The sequence below is a fragment of the Polypterus senegalus genome, chromosome 11, assembly GCF_016835505.1.
Source record: "Polypterus senegalus isolate Bchr_013 chromosome 11, ASM1683550v1, whole genome shotgun sequence".
Taxonomy (NCBI): Eukaryota; Metazoa; Chordata; class Cladistia; order Polypteriformes; family Polypteridae; genus Polypterus; species Polypterus senegalus.
The window spans coordinates 37,797,275-37,817,268 of NC_053164.1; the positions used below are offsets into that span (position 1 = coordinate 37,797,275).

The window sequence follows — 19,994 nt, forward strand, 5'->3', positions numbered from 1 at the left end:
ACTAAAACCAAAATGTTATTCAAAGTTCTTAGTCAGCAGTCAAATCTAAATCATTGACAAAGTAGGCCGATTATTTCTTTGTTTTCTGTATGAATTGCTCTAACACAAGCTATTACTCTGATGGACCAAAGTCTGGTAACAGTTTATGTGCACCAGTCAGTCAGTCATTGTCCAACAAGCTGTATCCTAACACAGGGTCACGGGGTCTGCTGGAGCCATTCCCAGCCAGCACAGGGAGCAAGGCAGGAACAAACCCCGGGCAGGGTGCCAATCCACCACAGGGCACACACACACCAAGCACACACTAGGGACAATTTAGGATCGCTAATGCACCTAACCTGCATGTCTTTGGACTATTGGAGGAAACTGGAGCACCCAGAGGAAACCCATGAGGACCCGGGAAGCGAATCCAGGTCTACTTATTGCGAGGCAGCAGCGCTACCACTGCGCCACCGTGCCTCCCTTATGTGCACCAGTTTCTTTAAAATAACAGCAATACAATGTCACTATTGGCTCCTGGGGCTAGCATCTAAAATCATTGCTGTCAACAATATGGCAGGCATCCATTAATAGAAGGTGTAGAATGATGGCATCTATTTAGATAACTTTACCCCAAATAATGTTGCATTAAGTAATGATAAAAAATATTATCAAAAGAAATAACACCAGTAATAATTCCAAAATGTTGAAAAAAATAATCATGGCATTCTCAAATATGATTCTGACAAACACCAATGAAAATAAAATCAGAATGCAAAAGTATTTAAACACAATAAATCAAGTATTTTAGTCTTGCACAGGAAAGGCTACCAAGTTTAAAGGGATTTCCAGGAGGAGAAAAGTAAGCAAGCGGGACGTCAAAATCAAGTATCAGTCCTAGTGAGCATCAATATCCCAATGTAAACTCTGAAATTCATATGTAGTTAGAGAAATCAGAGCAAAATTCAGAGCTGGGAAATCTTAATAGTGTAACACACAAACAAAGATACGTTTTTATTTGTTATCCACAAACTCAGATAGTGACATATCAGATGTGCTTGTTCTTGTGGTGGCTTGTTGATAACTTCAAGCACTGCATACCAAAGCATTGGCATGTTATGTTGATGGAAACACAAGGGAAACACAGAACAGTGATAATAATTCACATTTACATTTATTTGCTTAGAAGATGCTTTTATCCAAAGCAGTTTATAAAAGAAGTCAACATAATTGAGTAACAGGGCAAGGGTACACAACTGATTTCCACAAGTGAAAAGCTCAAAACAAAATATAAGCTAGTTAAAAATCCCAGATTTAAAAAACCTAATAGCAATCATCCATCCATTTTCTAACCCACTGAATCCGAATACAGGGGTCTGCTGGAGCCAATCCCAGCCAACGCAGGGCACAAGGCAGGAACCAATCCTGGGCAGGGTGCCAACCCACCGCAGGACACACACAAACACACCCACACACCAAGCACACACTAGGGCCAATCTAGAATCGCCAATCCACCTAACCTGCATGTCTTTGGATTGTGGGAGGAAACCGGAGCGCCGGAGGAAACCCACGCAGACACGGGGAGAACATGCAAACTCCACGCAGGGAGGACCAGGGAAGCGAACCCGGGTCTCCCAACTGCGAGGCAGCAGCGCTACCACTGCGCCACCGTGCCGCCCTAATAGCAATCAATTGGACTGAAAAACCGTCTTTAAACACTTCTTGAACACATTGAGGGATTCAGAGTTTTAAATGGAGATGGACAACCTGTTCCACCTGCCAGAAGATACAGATGAAAAGGATCTGGACTGAAACTTAATACCACACAGAGTTGGCATCACCAGATGGTGTTCATTAGCAGATCTGGGAGATTAAGAAGGAGCATAAGACCTCATCTGAGTGGTCGAGAAGGAGCATAGGATCTCATGCCCAAAATGATGCAAAATAATTTCTAATAACTGATAACAATTTCTTTGATAGAAATAAATGTAAAAATCTGATTCAGTGCCTCTGAAAACCTTAAGTGGGAAGTAACAGTTCATAAAAAGGCTTAATCAAATGTACAAAATTATAACACTGTCAAGCTGTATTAACAGAGATAACTAGATCTAGTGTCAGGCCACAGCTGGCAGAGAGAAGAAAAAAATAAAACTTTAACAAACAGCATAAAATGACCAGCAAAGACCAGTAATTGTTAAAAAAAACTGGAAAGTTAAAAATGAAACCTAATCTAGAGAAGAGCCTGCAAGGACTTGTGTTGACCACCTTGATCCTATGATTTCAGTATGGATGCTTGTCTAAATAACCAGCTCCTGCAAGCACACCCAAACAACTAAAATGCTGTGAAACACAGGATCAAAATGAATGTATGTGCAATGCAACTTGCATGTCAAATAAGATGAAACAGTATGCAGACACATACTTTTGAGTTTATTTTGAATGAATGCAGGTCCAAACAGGTTTAAATAAAGAATAGTAGTTGCAGTGTGGCAATTAGAAAGAGTGGCCAGAAAACCAGCTAAGGGTCCAAACAGAGAGATCAAAGAGAACCAAATTTCCCAAACCAAAACACAAATTAAAATGTGTGGTGAAAGTTCAAAACTGTTGTGAGTTTGTGCCCCAAAAAATGCCTTTGTTATGTCCATCTTTTAAAATAATTTTATCCTTAGCAGAGTTATGGAGTAACTGTAGCCTATCCCAGCAAACAAAGGGCACAAGGCAGGAACAATCCCTGGACAGGGTGCCAGTCCATCACATGGTGAACATACAGACACAAACACACACATCAGCAATGCCAACCCACCCAATCTGCATGTCTTTGGACTTTGAGGAGAAACCAGAGTACTAGGAGATAACTCACGCACACACTGGGAAAACACGCAAACTTCAAACAGAACACCGAATTTCAGGGCAGCGGCGCGACCACTGTGCCACCCATTATGATACACTCATGTTATAAATGTTTCCTGTGCATATTTTGCTTCTTTTATATAATTTTTACTTGGTTTGAGGGGAGTTTGTTATATGCAGAATCAGCTTCTGTCCTTGTTTTTATTTGAATAACTAGCAAAATACCCGTGCTTCGCAGCGGAGAAGTAGTGTGTTGAAGAAGCAATGAAAAAGAAAAGGAAACATTTTGAAAATAACGTAACATGATTGTCAATGTAATTGTTTTGTCACTGTTGTGAGTGATGAGTGTTGCTGTCATATATATATATATATATATATAAATATATATATATAAATATATATTTACACACACACACACACACAAACATATATATATACATATCTATACATACACACATACATACTGTACATACACACATATATACACACACACACATATATATATATATATATATATATATATATATACATACACACACACATATATAAACATATATATACATATACATACATATCTACATATATACACACACAGCTATTTCAGATCAGTGCAATACGCTGCTTGTTAAAACGGATAACTCCCGCCTTACGCAAGTCTGCGTGGATATTATGAACTATCGATTTGTTCAAGTTCTATTTAAATTTTAAATAGAAGGAATTTTTATTTAGTCGACAGAAATATCTTTGGTAGGAATGGTAAAACAGACAGGAATATTATTCGTGAATAAATCAACTCAAACCTTAAATAACTTAAAAGAACAAACATTCAAATTTCTTTACTCTTATGTAAATTTATATAAAAATAAACTTAGATTTTAAATATCCCAAAAGATTTTGCTCTCCATAAAAATATATCCTTTCAAAATTATACAAATTCAAATATGAACATGCTGCATAACAAAACCTGGAAATATAAATAAAATGTGTTCCTTTCAGCAATAACAAATCAAATCATTAAGTTGTCTTTGCTCATATGTCATTTTAGAGCTGGACGCCTGGCATCTATTTTTGGCAACAGGTTCGTTTATGTTTGGTGTGAGGTTCTGTGTTGTGGAGATTCTCAGGATGGATTGCAGGTGCTCATCAGTGAGGCGACTCCTGTGTGCTGTTTTGTTAGTCTTTATCACTGAGAAGAGCTTCTCACACAGATATGTGCTACCAAACATGCACAAGGTTCGAGCCGCATGTAGACGGACTTTTTGTTCTTCAAAGTCACCAAAGCGCCGTGCAAACTCAGTGCGCCGGTTTATCAGCAAAGTGCGATTTGGGAACACCGTAGTGACGACTTGGTTTAACATTACTTGGCAACAGGGAAAGTTGCACTGGTGCATTTGTGTCTCCCATAAAAGCAACTTCACTTGAAATCACTTTGTGATTGTGCACGGGTAAAACGTCCGCTGAAGTGTCAGATTCTTATTTAATTCTTCTGCTTTCTGTATCTTCTGCATTGCATTCAGGTCTTTCAGCCTCACTGATGAGCACCTGCAATCCATCCTGAGAATCTCCACAACACAGAACTCCCTGATGTTTTGTCTCATAGTGCCGTCTTAGATTAAATTCTGTAATTACAGCCACATTAGCTCCACAAATGAGACACACGGGTTCAGTAAACATATACTCAGCCTCCCATCGGTTTTTAAAGGCTCTATTTTCAGAATCAACTTTTCTCTTCAGCATCGGTGAGCTAGCTTCGCAATAACTTGCAGCATCATAAGCTAGACTTGATTAACGCGTAAGTGTTCGCAAGGCAGCTGAAGCGCTGCATTATGGGATCTGTAGTTTATTGTGTTACCAGCGCTTCATATACCCGGCCATTAATAACAATAATACAGTATATAAAATGATCTCACAGGCTGGATATAATTACACGCCGGGCTGGATGTGGCCCGCGGGCCTTGAGTTTGACACATATGGACTAAATAGAACTTGAAAAGATATATTTTTCAAATGTGATCGCAATTCAGATAGAGTTGACGCGACTACAGCCTGCATGCCTCAATAAGTCATCCTCCCTCGCTCTTACTTTTTACCGCTCATCTAATGAATACACTGAGTATGGCTTTACCAAAACAATCATTGATGGCGAATAAAGTATCCATTATTCGAGTATGTAGATCGGGATATATATATATATATACATATATATATATACCCCCGTATCGCAGCGGAGAAGTAGTGTGTTAAAAAAGCTAGAAAAAGAAAAGGGAACATTTTAAAAATAACGTAACATGACTGTCAATATACAGTATTTGTTTTGTGAGTGTTACTGAGTGTTGCTGTCATCAAGGATTTGATTATCATTATTTCTTTCAATCAGGTTCGTATTTGTAGGATGTGTTGTGTTCAAGTTACATTCCGTGTTTGTCAATCGTTGTAAAGATGACAGGTTTCATTCATCGATTCGCTTCTTACTGCATCAATAAACAGCTCGTCTTCTTCTTTATCCGAGACCTGACACACTGCATGCACGGGTTTTTTACACTGTCTTCCTTTAGCGGACATTGACTTTTTCCACCGTGTGCTTTGTTTCCACAGTAGCAGCATTTATGAATATGCTTGTATGTATCAGACGCTTCATATTTTTTGCTGCCTTTTCAATTGTGTAATTCGGTTTTGTTCAGCTCTTTGGAACTGTTGCTTTTATCTGTGCACTGCGCCAGTTCACGTGAGCCTCGGTGTACATGCATCAAGTTCCCAGTTGTGCTGGTGCCATCTCGTGCTATGTCCATGGCTGTATTTAATGTTACCTTAGTCCTGGCACTTAAAACTTCTCTCGCAGTTTCGCTGAGTTTGTGCCAAACACCACGCTGACCATCTTATCTTCCTCTGCATAAGCACAGTCCTTAACCCGTGAATATTTAGTGGGAGTTTGCTATTGGATTGCCGCTGACGGACGGCCTTATATGGGCAGGCACTAAATTACAAACGCCAGCGCAGCCTGTCTATGAACTTAATTTAAAGTGTAGGTTTACATCATGCTTTGTTTCCGAAGTAGCAGAACTGATGAATATGGTTGTATATGTCACTCGCTCGCTTCTTATTGTTTCGCTGCCTTCTCAATTATATAATGCATGTTTTCTTCAGCGCTTTTTGGCGGTCTTCCTGATTTTCTATGTACTGCGTGATTACGGGAGGCGTGATGATGTCACACGAAACTCCGCCCCCACGGCGTTCAAGCTCATCTCCATTACAGTAAATGGAGAAAAACAGCTTCCAGTTATGACCATTACGCGTAGAATTTCGAAATGAAACCTGCCCAACTTTTGTAAGGAAGCTGTAAGGAATGAACCTGCCAAATTTCAGCCTTCCACCCAAGTTGGAAGTTGGAGAATTAGTGATGAGTGAGTGAGTGAGTGAGTCAGTGAGTGAGTGAGTGAGTGAGGGCTTTGCCTTTTATTAGTATAGATACAGTAGCTAAGTATGCTGATTTTGTTAACAACTTTTCCTTAAACATCTCCATTTTGAGTTTCCATTGCTTGGAAGCGGTGTCGGACTTTATGCTTTAAATACCAGCACAGTGGATCCATCCTTATCCAAGTTTGTGGAAAATCATAACAAATATTTATGAATTTAGTATAATTTTTGTTGGTTAAGATTCCCTAGTTTAAGATCTTCGCTACATATTTTATTATATTTTTGTTGTTTCTTCATGTTTAGACAAATTATAAAATGGGTTCTCTGGTTTTGGATATTGGCATTGGCTCTGACTTACATATCATCTACTGCTTGTTACTTTTATAATTAGTCTGCCAGGTGCTGCAGCATGACACTCTGAATCCAAACTAACTCCAAATAAGCCTGATTGTGGAACTCAAAACCAGGTCTGGGACCTGCACCTTTAAAACCACCAGGTCCTATAAAACCCAAATGGGAGAGGGGAACTGGCTCAAACAACAAAACTAATATTTCTAAAGAGTATATGATCCAAAAAAGGAAAAGTACGAAGAATTTTGTTTAAAAAATTAATCAAAGACAATCTCCTAAGAGGGAACCCAAAAGTTGCCTCATTGCTCCAGTACACTGTGCCTGAATCCTAGCCAAGGCATATACTGCATCATTTTTTCTCCAGGCATTCTTTCAGATATAATAGGACATGACTGATAAGTTAAAAAATGACTCTAAATTGACAGTCAATGAGAAAGTTTGGCAGCCCCATCCAGAACAAGCTGACAAGCTTAATAAGTTTTACCGCAGATTGGAACAACAAGGAGCCGAGCATCAACAATCCCCTTGTTCCTTCCATCCTGAAGTGGTTCTGACACAAGTCACTTCATCTCAAAACCCTCACTCGTTTTTCTTCCTTTTCTTTCAAGAAATATGATGTCTGGAAGCTTGTTTGCAAAACAGAACTGGAAAAAGTCTACCGGTCCTAATTCAGTCTCACCAGCAACAATCAAACACTGTGCAAACCACCCAGCTCCTCTCTTCACTGGCATCTATAACCAGTCTCTTGCACTCTTCCAGATTGCTATAAATCTTATTTTATCGTTCCTGTTCCCTAAAGAGATAAAAAAGCTGCCTCAGTGATTATAGGACAATTACTGTCACTTCAGTCCTAATGAAAATACTTGAACCCATCTTAAGTCAGTTACTGTTCCTCATGTTGATACACTTCAGTACACATTAGAGACAAACAGATCTGAGGATGATGCCATAAACATGGGCCTTCACTCATTGCTGGAGCATCTGGACTATAAAGGAACTTACGTCAGAATATTGTTTGTAGAATTCAGTTCAATATTTAACACCATTGTCCCCAAACTGCTGTTAACTAAATTTCTACATGGTGGACTGAATACTTCCATCTGTTAATGGATTTAGTTTTTTGACAAATAGGAAACGGTACATTCAGCTGGGCTCTCACTGTTATGATTACTATATTTTAAGTTGTTTTTGTTGCTTTTCTGGGGTGTTTCGCAGTTTTCCAGGAGGCAAATCAAGGGTTTTATACCTTGCAGAATTTTATGTTGCACAGTTTCACTCCCTGATTTTTTTTTTTTTTTATCTTCCTATCACAATGCAATTTTGAATTTCGACAAGCACTATTGTGAGACATTCATGCCAGCAGTTGCTATGGTTTCCATCCCAGAATGCTCTGGGAGTGCACAGCATGTGTCATGACAGCATGACCCTAAAAGAATCATCATTTGGTGCCAGTTGCTTATCCATGTTTGGATTCATTTAACATTATGGTGCCCTTTTAAATTACCAATCCCTTTAATGATATCCAGACTGGTTTCTGATTTACCACTTTGATTGCTGTTGAACATCTCTGTCTTGGCCAATTATCTGTTCTGACCCTGGCACATATCTTTGATATTGCTTCATCTCCTGATCCTACATGTAAAAGTCTCTGCTCACAGAACACACACTTCCCAAATTATCTTTATTTCAGCCCAGGTGTCCCTCAAGGCTGTGTACTGTCCCCCCACTCTATTACTTGTACAGCAGTGACAGTAGATCCACTAACACTTCACTAAAAACATTAAGTCTGCTGATGACACCACCATCATTGAACTAATTAGTAATTCAAATGAAACAGCACACAGAATAGAGGTGACTCATCTTGTGTCTTGGTGCACTACCAATAACCTGGTACTCAATGCCACTAAGACAATGAAAATGGTAATCGACTTTCCAAACAGCAGTTACAACCCCTACCTCTAGAAATGAGTAAGTCTGCAGTCACTATGGTGGAATCCTTCCAATTTTAGGCTGCCAATCATAAACACACTCAGCTGGGACATTAACACCACTTCCATTGCAAAGAAAGTTTAGCAGCAGATAGTTTTTATGCCAACTAAAGAAATTAAACATTTCCCAGCCCATCCTAGTACAAATATACAAAGTCATATTTGAAAGCATAACCACATTCTCCATTGTTGTCTGGTTTGGTTTAAAATAAACTGCAGCATGTTAAGCTGTGGTCCTCCATGTGTTGCAGACCTGTATGCATTTAGTGTCTCAAACCATGTTAAAAGGATCACCACTGACTCATCTCACCCAGGTTATCACTTTAAGTAAAAAAAAAAAAAAAATACTAATACTGTCAGATACCTAAACATGTTTATTCCCAAAGCTACAACCCTTGCAAATCATTAATTTAGCATGACTTCCTCGATTATTTGTGTGTTACTGTACTGTATGAAGGTGTATGTTTGAATGTATTTACAGTACATGTACATTGTAGATGCCACATGGGCTGGATGGACATCCTGGCCAGGAGAGGGAATGGTTCTTTACCCGGACGGGAGGACCAAAATGGAAGGACAGACAGCTTATTAGGAAAGAGACGTCACTGGAAGCTTTTGATTCCCCCAGCACGCTAGATGGCAGCAGCCCCAGATGTTGGTGCCCCCTAGGAAACCAGCAAAGCATGCTGGGAGATGTAATTCGGCAGAGCAGACCTGCTGGTGTCACTGGGGGCCATGAGAGGGCATTGCAGGGAGACAAGTTCACTGTTATAATGGACTTCCATGTGACCCAGAAGTGCTTCTATTGGCCAATAGCCCTGGCACTGGAAGTACTCCTGGGTCTGAAATGAAAAGGACCGCACACTCCCTTATCTAGGTGAGTCGGAGCTGGGAGGTAGTGGGGTAAGAAGAAAGTATTGTGGAGAGAAAACCTGTGTTTTGTGCTTATGTGACATATTTGAGGTGATTTGATTAATAAATCTACCTTTATTTGAACCCGGGACAGTGCTTGTGCGTTTGTGCTGGGGTTTGGGCTTGCTGGTGCCCAGGTATTCATCATAACATGTATGTGTGCTTAGACACTATACACACACACACTTTCATTTGCACATCTTTAGGACTGCACTATTTGGCAACTGTTTATAACTTATGTACATATAGCTAGATGATACTACTGCAACATGGCTCTTCTTCAGGTGACTCCCTTCCTCATTGGATGTTTTAGCACTTGTAACAACATCATGGACAGATGCACCGGCTGAGTTAATCAGGCCTAACATGAGCCGAGTGACTTGACCATTGCTCCTCTCTCCATAATCACAACATATTTCCCACCTCCTGGTCCACTGTATTGGAGAGCTTCTTTTACTGTTGTCAACTAATATCCATAATCTTCAAAGCTCTCCAGAGGGACTGTCCTGGGAAACCTCCATGACGTCAATGGGCAAGCACTTTGCTCTTCCTCTTGTAAGCCTCCTCCTTGTGCTCTTCTCATTGTACTCTCAGGTATTAAATGATGATGTACAGTATTTCACTTTTGTAGACCAGATTAACCAGGCTGACATAAGGGTCATGCTGACAATTTTATGCAGGAAGGTGAGATGATGCTTAATGTCAGCTCTATGATGTTTTCAGCTGTTCCCAACACACTGCTCTGTCTTGATAGAGGGGTGATCTCTACACTCCTGACAATCGTAATAAGCTGTAGTTTCTTGTGAGTATTCCTGAAATTCTGTACCACTTACTCATTTAGTGTCGACAATGTTGTTAGAATCTTGTCAAGCCTCCAGGTGTATCTCACTTCTATCAGTTTTGTACTTCAAAAGGAGAATGTGTGATAAAGAATTGCTGGCTTTCCACATTGCTTGCAGCCCAGGCCTCTTAGCCTAAGGATGACCAGATATGTGGGGCTTGGAAGGACAGTGTATGTTCCTTAACTTATATTATTTACAATATGTTATTTGCATGTGATGTTGGGTCATGTTATAGGTAGCTCCTAAGCTTCCAAGTTAAATTCCTGTACATTAACTATTGGCAAATTAAAGTGATTATGAAATATGATTCCTTCTAGGGCCTAGGATCTGGCCACATGAATTAGATAAGCAGATAAAGAAAATGGTTTGATGGATGAACTGAACACTCTTGAATTATTTTTATAAGCATTTTGCAATGGTGAACCACATTAAGCATGATTGAGTGGACATAAATATCCATTTTTACTTTCCAGTGCTGCTTTGTACTTTGGGGTCAATTAACACATGAAAATAATGATACATTGCCCACAAATACATATATAACATTTTATTCCCTACCTGCCACACACTTTACCCATTAAGCCAACATTGCTGGAAAAACAGCCTGATTCTAACTGAAAGATGGCCATTGCTTCTGATGGAAGGTTGTAGCTTACTGAGTAGGCCCTTAATGTTTAATTTCCATCTGAGGTTACAGTTTCCCTCAATGCTAAAAGTCAAGTTGCTATTTTTGCACTTGCACACGACCCCTGCCCTTCACAGCTGAAGGAAGGCACGTCCACTGTAAGAATTTTGCTTTTGATTGACAGTCTCTCGCTTCCAATCTGAGGACAAGGACTTGTGGTTGGCTGGGAGCTGGTGACAGTATTTACCATATAAAACAGAGAAACCCTACAAGGTCTCTGACAGCTCAGGAGACACCAAGGAGACAACAGCAGCTGTTTCTGCCATTGATTGGTTACAGTAAAAGAAGACAGTAGAATCCCATCATTGTGCTGTGCACAAGTCATACCAGTCATTATAAGAAAACCATATCTGAAAGATTTAAGACAACACTAAATAAGACAACATGGCAGCTGCACATCGCCTAGTGATTGTACGTCATGGAGAAAGCAGCTGGAATCAGGAAAACCGTTTCTGTGGCTGGTTTGACGCTGACTTGAGTGAAAAGGGCTTACAGGAAGCAACGAATGGAGCCAAAGCACTCAAAGATGCCGGCTTCCAGTTTGATGTGTGCTACACCTCCGTCTTGAAGAGGGCTATTAAAACTCTGTGGACTATTATGGAAGGAACCGATCAGATGTGGCTGCCCGTTATTCGGACCTGGCGCCTCAATGAGCGCCACTACGGTGGACTCACCGGACTCAACAAGGCAGAGACAGCTGCTAAACATGGAGAAGAACAAGTCAAAATCTGGAGACGATCCTTTGATATTCCACCACCTCCAATGGACAAGGACCATCCTTTCCACCAGATTATTAGCATGGTAAGATCAAATGGCAGAGGAATTTGAGTGAGTGTGAAGGAATGAATCAATTCTGCTAAAGTATGATTCAAGCCAAGGAACTGACAAGTCAGAATGTAGTCAGTGACACACATAATCTTTTCAATCAATACATGTAGTTAAGTGTAATGAGTAAAAAACTGTTTAGCACCACAGTAAAAGGATTCCCTCAGCCAGTATATCACTTTAATGAATACATTGCATTACACGCACACTATTATACTATATGTTTAGATTTAATAGATTTTGTTTTCCGATTTCACTATTCTGCATTTTCTTTATTACAAAGATCATAGAATCAAAGTGTATTACCTACTGGAAATATGATATTCTGTTCCAAAGCAATTGATATCCAGATGATACTAAACCAAATAAAAACATAAATAAATGTCATCATATATGAAGGAGAAGGAGTCAGGTAAAGACATCTGCACTTTTTTTGTCTAGGATTCTTAAAAAAAAAAGATAAGTAAAGACTTTGGACTATAATGTCCATTAAAGTGTCAGCACTTTGACTTCATTATAATGCTCACATCTTCTGCTTCCTTTTCATTTTCAGGAAAGACGTTACGCAGGATTAAAAGCTGGAGAGTTACCTACTTGTGAAAGCCTCAAGGACACCATTGCCCGTGCCTTGCCTTTCTGGAATGAGGAAATTGTACCTCAAATCAAGGCTGGCAAGAGGGTTCTAATCGCTGCCCATGGAAACAGCTTGAGGGGCATTGTCAAGCATCTTGAGAGTAAGTACCTGAAAAGGGAATTGATTTAGCTAAGTCATCCGTCTATCCTACTCTAGCTGATATATCTAGTTTATGCGTGCAGGGAGCCAAAACCTAACCCAGGAAATACCTTGGATGGGCAGTCTGTAAAACCTACACATATGTAGATAGTGCCATATCCTGCATTGATTAGCTTTGACATTAAATTGTCTCAGCAAATTGTCGCCTCTAAACAGAGTATTCATTTATATGCATGGCAGAATGGTGCAGTGGTTACTGCTGCTAGCCCATGGATTCAGCTTCATGAGTTTCAATGCCATGTCTGGCCACTGAGTGTGTGAAGTTTGCATGGGTTTTTCATTCTGGTACTAAAGTTTACCTCTCATATTCCAAAGATGTGCATGGTAGGTCGACTTGCAACCCTAAGTAGGCCCCAGTGTGACTGTGACTGCAGCACTTGTGGCCATTCATAGACTTGCAACCAGTATTATTTGGTTAGACTCTAACCTTGGTGACCCTGAATTGGACTGAGAGGATTTAGGAATGCTATTTACAGTGAAAAGCTTTATATACTTCCATCTTCTAAGTGACTTATCCTGATCTGGGTCATGGGGAACTGGTACCCATCCATGAAGGACTAGATGAAAGGTGAAAACCAAACCTGAATATGTGCCTATCCATCACTAGGAAACACTCATGCAGGTCAATATGCATTATCTGTGGGTCAATATGGAGTCATCAAATAACTTATTATACACATCTATGGGGTATCCTGGTGTGCCAGGATAAAATGCCATGTAAACATATGAAGAACATGCAAACTCCATACAGGCACTAAGTATATGTTTTTCTATGTACATATTGCAAGGTGAATGTGTGTTTAGCAATGGACTGGTTCCTTGCTGGTGATTGTTCCTGCCTTGCATCTTATGCTTACTTTGAGTGGGCTCCAGCTTCCATGCAACCTTGCCATGGATAAATGAGAAGGGAAAATGGATGGTTGGAATTTGTGTTTAGCATATGTGTTTTTTTTTTACATTTTACCTATACTTTATTTGTAATCCACACAACACTACATTAGGTAAAGCTAGTTTAAGAATGTTTTACAAACATATCAGAACAATTTTTGACCATTCAAGCCAACAAAGTTTATCAACACTTTTTATTAACACTTTTTATTTTTCTCCTGCAAATCATCACCCAGTCATGTTTTGGAATTCCTCAATCTATTGATATTTACCACCTTAACTGGTAATCTGTTTCTGCATAAAGATAAACCTTTTATGACTGGTGCAAGATGTACCCATAAGGAGTCTCCATTTCTGCTGTGCTCTTGTTCAAGAACTCATTTTAAAATAACAGCTGACATCCATTGAACTAACTCCTTATGTATTTGCAATACTGCACAGAATTTGCACATACTCTCCATGCCAGTGTGGGTTCCCCTCACACATCTAAACAGGTTCAATATAACTGAGTGTGGATGCCATGTTCAGGGTTGGTTCTTGTCTTGTGCCTGCTTCTGCCAGGATTGCTTCTGGCTGCCACTAAACCTAGAATGGATTCATCAAATCAGAAAATGATGGATGGATATGTAGCTAATAGCATATAGCTCACAATGCTTACACAGGTTCATTTTATAAGAACAAATGGAGTTGAATGAATTACTTTTTCAGACAATGTTACTTAAAAATACATTTTAAACCCAAACCACTAGAGCTGTGAAACCACAAACAAATGACCTGTAAAGCCTTTAAATGCATAATTGCTTACACTGTGCCTTTTTCTAACTGGAACCCAAATATAATTAAATGATTTGTCTTGTGTCACCCAGTAGGCAAATGGCAGTAAAATTACCTCCAATCTTATGTTTTATACAGCACATTTGTAGCCGCTATTCCATATGGTCCATCTACATTAAAAAACAATATTTGCCACTGTTCTCCTGTACATGGAGTAGATAAAGTTTTACAGCCAGCCAGCCAGGCAGCCATTATCCAACCCGCTATATCCTAACTACAGGGTCTTACAGTATTAGGAAACCCTACTTCAACTCTGCTGGCACTCTGTGAAGTGTCTAAGTTATCCAGTATATGGCGATACTAGCAGCTTACATTCTTTCATTCCTTTTCTAGACAGCTCACTCTATAAATACCATTAGCCCCGTAGATAAGTGAATGGCAAAGGCATCGGATTACCTCTGCCACCTTTTTCAAGAAAGGTCAGACATTCTGAAGTCAGAAGCACTGTAGCAGAGATGTGACTTTAGAAGTAGCCATACACAGATCACACTTTGTGCTTTTCCAAAACCTGTCTTATTCTGGTAATTTGGAAGTCTTGGTTCAGCCATTAGAGTTAAATATGTACTAAAAAAAAACAAGAGTTTTATTAATTAATAATATTTAGGATAAAAACACACTATTGGTTTACAGTAAGTCTATGTCATCAAACAGATGGCATGGACTCTGCTAAACACAGTGTTACTCAGGCTACTGCTTTCAATTAGCAGTTGTTTGGAAAGGTTTTGTTTTGTACCAAACTCACTTTTATAAAATGGTTTACACATGTATGTATACTGAATCTCAAAAAAACAAAAAGCAATTACTTAGACTGAGTGCTCAACCAACTAAAAAACTTTAATCCTTGACAAGAAAATACACAGAGGTGAATATCAAAAGATTCTGGAAGAAACTAGCATTACATATTGTGAAAATTGTACAGAGAAAAAAAATGAAAAAGTATAGAAACAGAAAAAGAGCAGGCATCACAGTCTTTTCTTCCTTTATGTGGATTATGTATGTAAATATTGCTTTTGCTTGATTTGGGTGTTGTGACTGAATTCTCTTTCCTATTTTAATGGAGGACCCCTGGAATAAGAACATCTACCTTGTTTTGTACTGGTGTTAGTGGAAAACCAGCACTTGCTGATGAACTTTTATTCCGGACTCAAAGACATTGATAAAGTAGATCTAGTAGAATTCTTAATGTTAAATCACATACTTGAGGACACCAGTGGAAATTAAGGAGAAGTGTACTTCTTTATGCAAAGAGTTGTTGGGAATGTTAATCAAACTACTGTGACATGTAGTTGAAGCAGAAACCTTGACAACTTTTAAGATGTATCTGGATGAGATATTGGGAAAACATAGCTATTAGCTAAACAAACGAGCCTGCTGGACTGAATGGTCTCTTCTTGTTTGTCAAATTTTTTATGTATATTCTTAAGTATATGTGTATGAGATAGAGTAATCTTAATTTTTCTTGTGTAGGCATGTCCGATGCGGCCATCATGGAACTGAATCTCCCCACTGGAATTCCCATTGTGTATGAGCTGGACAGCAATCTCAAACCCATAAAGCCCATGCAATTCCTTGGGGATGAGGAAACGGTGCGCAAAGCCATGGAAGCTGTGGCAGCCCAAGGAAAAGTTAAGAAGTAAATAAGATGACGCTGTGCACTAACAACTTAAGAATAAAAAAGCCCCAGATGAACCATGTTCCAGAACTGAAATTACATTTCCTTTTGAGAAGATAATCCCACCAAACATATTATGATGCAGTAAGAAAACCTCTGCAAGAATGAAACCCTTGTGAACCTAAAGCTTCAGCACATTAGCCCAATGTCTTCTGCTTGTAGAACATTGTGACCACTGCCAGCAAGTAATTTCAACATCCGTTACTGACAGATGACCACTTTATGTCCAAGGAAAACATCCTGTTTGAATATAGTAATTGTTTGTAGCTGTCTGCATGTATATACAGTATAGTGAAACTAAGCCAACATCACCCTGATACATTTTCTGTGCCATTTATAGTAGAACATATTTAGACAAAATTCAATATGGAATTCTTTATCTGTTATAATGAGCCAAAATTACATTTTTTAAAATAAATATTAATAAACCAACTGGGGTAACATTTGTTGGTCTCAAAATGTTTCCAGTCATTATCTCGTAGTGCCATTGTGGCCGAATCAAAGCCAGAGCTAACTGTCAGAACCTAACACATTTTCTGTTATCTTTTAAGAACTTTGTCATGCTAAATTTATGGCTCTCTTAATACAGAATGAAAAATTAAAGTTTAGGTGACACCAGGAAAATATATCACAAACACAAGGATTTTTCTTCATGCCAATATGAAGATAAGATGTTAGATTGCAAACTTTAACCTCTGTAAATTAACCAGTTACTCATAATAGATTATAAAGTTAAAGTCCTTTCTACAATATGACCTAACATTTTATTTGCCTTTATAATTGCTTTTGTACACTGCCTACATCAACAGGTCTACAACCGCCATTTGTCAAATCCCAAATCAGGCTCTGATTTTGATCCAGAAATCTGGTGTAATCCATCAGTGACTTTAGATTCAAATCCAGGGTTTAATAATAAGATCCGGATTCCTATCTGAAGGTATAGATTACTTCTAATGGCAGAATAAACATGCACCTTAATGTGGTTAATGAACACTCAAAATCTGTGCAAAGTCTATGATCCTAAAACTGTTTTGTGCTGATAAATTTACTCTGCCAGGTTATATAGGTAAAAATAACTAGAAGTAAGGTCTAAAAATGCCCCAGATAAAGACAAAGTTGGATCAGCCTGAAGGAACAAAGTAACATAATTGGAAAGAAAATAAATAAATGAACCCACTACAGTAAGTGTTCATGCCTGTGTCAGCTAGGTCTCCTTGTTATTGACAAACTGGACATGTTGCCAGTTGTGACTGGTCAAAAAAGGAAAGGGTTATGGTGCCAAATACAAAAAAGAATCTAAATGATGGAATATTGACTTCTAGCAGTGTCTATTGAATGGTGAAGCATGGTGGCGGCAGCATCGTGTTGTGGTGGTGCTACATTGATGCAGGCCTTGGAAGGGGGAAATGAATGCAGCAAAATACAAGGGAAATCTTGGAGGAAATCTGGTGCCACCTGCAAGAAACCTTGTGCATTTGGAGAAGATTTGTTTTCCAGAAACACAATAACCCCAAGCATAAAACCAAAGCTACACAGTTACGGCTTAGAAACAACAATGCTAATGTCCTGGGATGGCCAAATCAGAGTCCAGATCTCAATTCAGTTGATAATTTGTGGCTGGACTTGACAAAGGCTGTTCATTCATAATTTCTGTGTAACATGACAGAGCTTGAGCAGTTTATTTTATGGAGAATGGGAAAACTGCAGTGTCCAGGTGTGCAAAGCTTATAAAGAGAGACCTGGACACACAGTCTCAAGGCTGTCATGGCAACCAAAGGTATATCTACTTAATACTGACTTAGAAAGCGTGAATCAGTTATTTTGTGTTATATAGTTGTAATTACTTTAGACTATTTTGCAGAGATCTTCTTCCGCTATGACATTAAAGTGTGTTTTTCTGCTGATTAATTAAAAAAAAATTAAATTCTCTATGATTTAATGTTGTATAATAACAAAACTCCCAATGGGGAAGAATACTTTTTATAGGCTCTGCAGTCTTACATTTTCTTAATATGCCTACAAATGTGTTGCTTTGTTTATTAATCTACAATCAAAAATCATACCCAAGAATTTAAAGTAATTATACTCCATCCAATAGGTGAACTATAAAATAATAAAGTTTAATTTTTGAAACATTATTTAAGGGAAAGAAAATATAAACTTATTTTGAAGTAGATGGTTTAAGTCCACAACAGTTTACCCATTGTTAAAACTCTGACAGTGGACTGCAATATAGTTAGAACAAAATGAGAATTTCCTCCTCATTCCAAATTGTACAATCATCAGCAAATACCTACTGTATATATCAACATTCAACACAGCTAGAAGTAAATAAATTAGTATTAGGTTAAATAAACCTGGGCTTATGCTTGGTAGTATATCATATCCACGACTATTTCAGATGAAAATATATGATCTTTTCGAGTCTTTAAAGTTCTCTACAATAGAAATCTCTTAACCACATTTGGACTCTCCCTTTCAGTCCTAATTCATGTAACTTAATTAACACAACCCATCTTTCCATAGCATACTTATAAGCCTTTCTAATGTGATGGTGCACCTCAAATGGAGTCACTTCAACCAGACTTTAATTATTTATTAGCTCTTCTAAATGTTGTCTATTTTGTATATATTTACCCACTATAATGTATTATGTACAATTACAAAAAGATCATTTAAATCTGTAGAGTGTTTCCTCTTCTAATTTTGTAATACACCTCTGTGACTATAAAAATGAAAAGCCAAAAGCTCCCATTCATTGCTTCTTCTCACTACTGGCCTATAGCCATGCAGTACATACTGTTTATTTTCCATTCAGTCTATACAATTTTGCTAATAATAAAAACAAAACAATCTTATACTAATACATCTATCCCTACAAGGCAAACTGAAATTCAGCCTTTAGCTAAGACTCTCGAGTGCACACAACATCTTGTGATACAGTACTGTATATCCATTGTTTATATATAGCTCTTAAAACTATATTATCTCTACACTTAAATTTCTTGAATTGTATTAGCCTATTTTAGATTATGATCCTTAACAGTAAGTGTGAATTATTGTTATTATTTGTCCAGCACACCCCCTGGTATTTTCAAATATTTAACAATCACTCAAATAATTATTTTCAGGTTTTCAATTTGCCTTCTGTCTGTGCTGAGTGATCAAAAACATCCACAATAAATGCTAAAAACATAACATTGTTTCTTTCATAAATCCAAAATTATTAAGAAATCCCTGTTTATGTGTAAGTCAAGAGAGATCATTTAAGACAACTTTTTGGTCATCCGAGGCCACTGATACTAAATTTCACTAGTAATTATTCCGCTTGCTTATGTCGTTTTTGCCCACCACATTTTTTTGCGCCACTCTAATTAACTGTTCTTTATTTCTTCATTTCCATATGCCTGTTTGGGTTTCCACAGGGTACTTTGGTTTTCCTTCCAGATCCCCAAAGACACGTAGGTTAGGCTACCTGACGATTACAAACTGGTTTAGTGGCCGTGTGCTAAGTTGAACATGCCATGGACTTAGGCCATGTGCCAGCCTGGTTCTTACTTTGAGCCCAATCCTGCGCGATTGAGAGTCGCCAGTGTTAACCTGAATTGGATAATGCCGTTTATAAGAACGTGAATATGCTCTTGTTTAAAGGTAATATACGATGAACAGCAACAGCTCTGAGTTAGCAAGTGAAACTGGTCTGTCCTGTCAGAGACCGTTATTCAAATGAGCAGTTTCAGTGCCAGCGTATGAAGAAGCGAAACTGCTACTGCTCAGCTGTCACCGTCCTACTGTGCACATAGCGAGTAATCCAATAAAGGAATGTGTAAAGACCAACAACACAAGTCAGTCATCGCAGGCTACAAAACATTAAGACACCTTACTGGAATATACAGCAAGACTCGTTTACAATTTTACCTACTCAAGAAAATGGTGACAGTTTTAGGTTTTTTTTTAACAA

The 19,994-nt window shown here is 38.5% G+C and overlaps 1 protein-coding gene across 1 annotated transcript; it reads left to right on the forward strand.

The window, feature by feature from the left end:
• The first annotated feature begins 11,231 nt into the window (after nt 1–11,231).
• Nucleotides 11,232–16,479, forward strand: pgam2 (phosphoglycerate mutase 2 (muscle)). Its single transcript, XM_039768391.1, has 3 exons — nt 11,232–11,822; nt 12,400–12,580; nt 15,829–16,479. The coding sequence occupies exons 1-3, from the start codon at nt 11,406–11,408 to the stop codon at nt 15,996–15,998; spliced, it is 768 nt and encodes a 255-aa protein (XP_039624325.1). The 5' UTR covers nt 11,232–11,405; the 3' UTR covers nt 15,999–16,479.
• Nucleotides 16,480–19,994: the final 3,515 nt, after the last annotated feature.

Coding starts and splice junctions, on each gene's coding strand:
- pgam2 (XM_039768391.1), top strand. CDS start 11,406: ATGGCAGCTGCACATCGCCTAGTGATTGTACGTCATGGAGAAAGCAGC. Junction 11,823..12,399: donor TCCACCAGATTATTAGCATG/GTAAGATCAAAT, acceptor TTTCATTTTCAG/GAAAGACGTTACGCAGGATT. Junction 12,581..15,828: donor CATTGTCAAGCATCTTGAGA/GTAAGTACCTGA, acceptor TTTCTTGTGTAG/GCATGTCCGATGCGGCCATC.